General features: G+C 48.2%; 1 protein-coding gene across 1 annotated transcript; it reads right to left on the bottom strand.

The window, feature by feature from the left end:
- Positions 1-1,157: 1,157 nt before the first annotated feature.
- On the bottom strand, positions 1,158-4,247 carry spry2 (sprouty RTK signaling antagonist 2). Its single transcript, XM_072464150.1, has 2 exons — positions 3,848-4,247; positions 1,158-2,767 (listed from the first exon to the last, which is right to left on the bottom strand). Exon 2 carries the CDS (start codon positions 2,717-2,719, stop codon positions 1,805-1,807), a length of 915 nt encoding a protein of 304 aa, XP_072320251.1. The 5' UTR covers positions 2,720-2,767; positions 3,848-4,247; the 3' UTR covers positions 1,158-1,804.
- Between the last annotated feature and the right edge of the window lie 209 nt (positions 4,248-4,456).

Raw genomic sequence — 4,456 nt, 5'->3', positions numbered from 1 at the left:
ATATGTGTCAATACCAGCTTCATTGATTTTGTGTGATTTGAAGTATTAAAATCTAACACAAATGCATTTTAAAACAGTGTGTGTGTTACCTAGCTTTCAATGGAAAGCATAAACAAAATCATGGACATCATTTGGACATTTTAAAATTGGATTATGATGGGAAACTACTTGATACAAAAAGAAGTCAGCTGACTTCCAGTTGAAACCTGTATAGCCGATTTCTGTAAACACGGTAAACGTCATCACAACAAAGTGCTGATGATCCCGACTGTGAAGAGCTGCAGTTCACTGTAAGAGGCACAGGATTTGTTTTCCCTTTGGGACAAAATGGCTATGAAACACTGCTGAATGTATTGCACATTATTTAAAAAATGGATAAAGATCGTTAAAGACGTCTTGAATAAGGAGAATAAAGTTGCATATATCACTCTAAATACAACTTTGAGTGGATAAATGAGCATTGTAAAATGATTAAAAGCTCTTGAAAAGTTGATTTTACATAATATATCCCATTTAACCCAAATTGCGCAGTGAAAATGTATAATTATATAAAGCTCAGGAGGAGCGTGGAGGGAGACGAAGTGGGTGATAATACAAGTGCGAGCAGGTTCGGCCTCAGCCTGTCAATCACGGCGGGTGAATGCATACCGTGCCGCAAACACGTCCGTATTCTGTCAACAAATGTCAAGGACTTATGTTTCGCCTCCGGGACATTCAAAACGCAGGAATTTCTGAAACACGCTTTGATGAAATTGAAAAAAAAAAAACCCATGGCAGAGTATAACCTAGACTAATAGGAGGGTTACATAAAAGATGAATATAGGAAGAAGGTGGGTTTAATAGATAAACCCAAAATTGTTGGTGCAGGAGAGGAAAGCATTTTGGCTTACGCACAAACAGATGTGCGCACAAGGCATTCCTACACACTTGAGCAGAGCCAGATGTTTTGGCTGCAGGGCCCGGGTGCACAGTAATGCTTCCTTGTTGGTGCTTTGTAAACATGGTGGAGCCATCTTGAATGTTGCCGCGACAGAGAGATTGCACACTTGATGACAGGCTACTGGAGATGCCGTGCCGAGGCTCAATTAAAAAGGCAGAGATGTGAACAAAGAGAGAGGAAGTGGTTACCGCAGAGACAAAAGCACAACACACATAGGCACCATCAGACTTTAGGGTTTAATTTCAAACGTTAATATATTGGTCCTCTAAGTCTCCATCTGCAGCCGCTACACAAACAAGGCTTTCTCAAAATAAATATTTTCATTATAAAATAATAAACCTTCAAATAAATATATACTTTTTACTTTACACTAAGCAATGTTGGAATTAGAAAATACATTTTCATAAAAGGTCGCTGTACAATTTACAAATCAAAGGGGTGTTCATTGGTAACTTACATTAATCATTGATACATTCCAGTGGATGTAAAACACTGTATGAAACTTAACTGATTCAAATAGATGTGGATTTCTCAAGGTGCCTCTGTGTGGCAGAAATGTTCACAGTCGAAGTATTTTATGAATTATATATACAAAAATAAAACATTTGTCAAGCTCTAATGTGTACAGCCTTTGCATGTACTACACATAAAGTTAGTAACAAGCGCCTGTTATATATTAAAACTTACGGGATGCTCACAGACACAACATGTGGCACTTAACTAAGTGTTTCAGGATAAAACCGTAGCTTCACCTCCTGAACATGGATTGCTTATTACAGCGGTGCAGTTCTGGTCAGTGAACGCACCACTGCAGTGTCAGCCCGCCGTGACGCGTTCAGGTAAAAACAGGAGTCCAAAGTGCGTCTACGTGGGCAAATCCTGAGCGCGGAGCTTGGAGTCCTTGCAGCGGCAGCCGGGACGACTCGCCCGATCGTAGCAGCTCTGACAGACGCTGACACAGGTGCGGGCCGGGAGGTAGCACAGCAGGCAGGGGAAGAGCAGGGCCAGAAGGGACACTGCGCTCCAGCGCGCGCAGCAGTGAGGCTGGGAGCACGAGAAGGGCTTGTCCGCACACGTGTCCTCGTCATCGCTAGAGCAGTGATAGAACAGGCCTTTGACACAGCACACACACGTCCCATACTCCACTGCACTGTGAGCCGAACACATGCATCTGCGCCCACACATCCAACAGGACGGCAGCACCCGCGGGCGCACACACTCAGGACAGCGACAGCGCCCACACTCCTCACACCTGTCCCAGTGTTTGTGCAGACCGTTGTGCCCGCCACAGTCCGACACAGGTCTGGGCTCCGTCAGAGGTTTCAGCTCCTCCGAGCTCTGTTCCACATGTTTGGGCTGGACACGGATGATTTCCGAGCCGCCGGACTGTCCCAGCAGCCTCTGTCCTGAGGACGGGCTGCTCCCGCTGGTCCTGGGGCTGTGGCTGCCCTCAGAGCTGGATGAGTGCGAGGACTGCAGGTTTCGGAGGTTCTGGTGCCTCTCCTCTGCGCTCTCACCTGTCCTGGGCCCAGGTGCCGTGGGCCCATTTGTGTACTCATTACTGCTGCCAGTCACTCTGATCTGGTCCAGAGACAGCACGGGCAGCTGTCTGCTGATGGAGCTCTGGCCTGGGATGTCCCGGGTGTCAGGAGGATGAGGTGGGGCCCTCCCTGGGTCATGCGGCTCGCTCACAGACGACTCCCCCGGCGAGGGGCCTGTTAGCGGGGTCCGCTCGGGGCCTCCTTCCCCGTCGCTCTCGCTCACTCTGCTGGAATCCATGTTGGGAGTGAAGGGCCTCTGTGGCTGGCATGGGACACATCTGAAGTCCTGCGGACACAGTTTATAGACTTTATATAGTGAACACAGAAGCATGCAAATAATCCATGCAAATCCTAACGGACCACAGTATAATCCACTACACAGCACAGGCGCCGGAAGAGCAGGACACGCTCAGGGTCAGAAGTCAATTTTAGCTCAAAAAGTGAACCCAAGTGCAAGCAAGAAATAAAAACTGTCACTCAGAGTAATTAAACACACGAGGATGGCAGTAAGTCTTTGTAAGGACGACTATTGACAAATGTGAGCATCATAGCCGGGACATTTTGTGCTGTTGTCATATTGGAGGTGACTGTCAGCAGTGGCCTGGGTTTTGCTTCCTCAAGTTAATTAGCTTTCAAATGGCACCTTGGAGGGTTGGGGGTGTGATCCCCACTATCCCCCCTCCAGATACAATACAGGAAGGGCTTTTGAGCGCTGCATGACAAATGGCCCGCAACAGAGCCCCCCCCCCCCACCACCACCACCCATTCCAACACGCTTTACACCAGGCACAAAGGAAGATGACTGACAGTCCGAAGAGAAAGGGCCTTTGCAGAGAGGGAGAGTGGTGCATTCAGGGGGCTCCATGTTAGGAGTGAGTGGTGATGCATTCAGGGGCTGGGGGACAGTGCAGCACCAGGTCTGTGTGCGTCTATAGAATTTATCATGTCTTTGGTACGTTTACACAGCAAGGTGGGGCACGGTGTGTTCCCAGTCAGACAGAGCGTGGACGAGCTATAGGGTTTAAGTATTAAGTCAACATCAGCCTATGCATTTATACTTGAATAGGAAATCCGTCATAGCAGTAATTTAACATTCAAATACAGACACGCGTGCATATTCTTCTATTCTAACATTATTAATAGAGTTAGGATGCATGAAAATGGTGCGTAAAGTTGCTTTTTTGGACACTTCTTAGCCACACGATTGTCCCAAGGCCTCCAGCAAACACCAGGGGAACCCAAACCAGGCGAAACCCCCAAAACGGAAAGAAAATCTTGCTCAAAATCTCCCCGTGGAAACTTTCCACGCGCCGCAGGTGACGAGTTCACAGCGCAACTTGGTGTTAAAGCAAAACGCTCCACTTACCGTACTTTTCGACACTTTGTCCTCCGTTTGACGTGAAAATAATCCACTTTGGTCAACACGTTTCTCACTCCTGCGCCGCGTGGGAAGTCACTCGAGAGAGACGCGTTTTAAAATCCATTTAGCAGAAAGTTCCTGCAGCGGAGCGTTCATCCAAAGACGGGACACAGCGATTAATCCTGTGCGTGAGAAGAGCACGAGGCCAAAAGCAACGCAACCATCACCGGCTGCGCACGCGGCTGAAGCACGTCCCGCGTCCACAAAGTTGGACAAAAGTATCTCAAAAAGAAGAAGTAGCAAGACGTTCACGTTTATCCACGCTGCACACAGAAGTTGCATGTACTTTTCTTGTGTGTGTGCGCTCGTTTGTGTGTGTGTGTTTTTCTCTTTCCGGAGAGGGAGGTCGGGATTTGGGCTGCGTAAATGGCGTCAGGGCGGCAGGGGGAACAGAGCGCTTGTTGTTACAGCGGATATCTCGCATCCGGTGCACTCACGCACACGCGGCACACACACTGACACACGCATGTACACACACACACGGACACACACACGGGCACACACACGGACACACACATGGACACACACGCATGTACACGCACACACACATGGACA

This window comes from Eucyclogobius newberryi, unplaced genomic scaffold (assembly GCF_026437365.1).
Source record: "Eucyclogobius newberryi isolate DKJ021-1_F unplaced genomic scaffold, fEucNew1.0.hap1 SCAF_1, whole genome shotgun sequence".
In the NCBI taxonomy this organism is placed as follows: Eukaryota; Metazoa; Chordata; class Actinopteri; order Gobiiformes; family Gobiidae; genus Eucyclogobius; species Eucyclogobius newberryi.
Note: the sequence above shows the minus strand (reverse complement) of the source record. Positions and strands in the feature narration are given on the sequence as shown.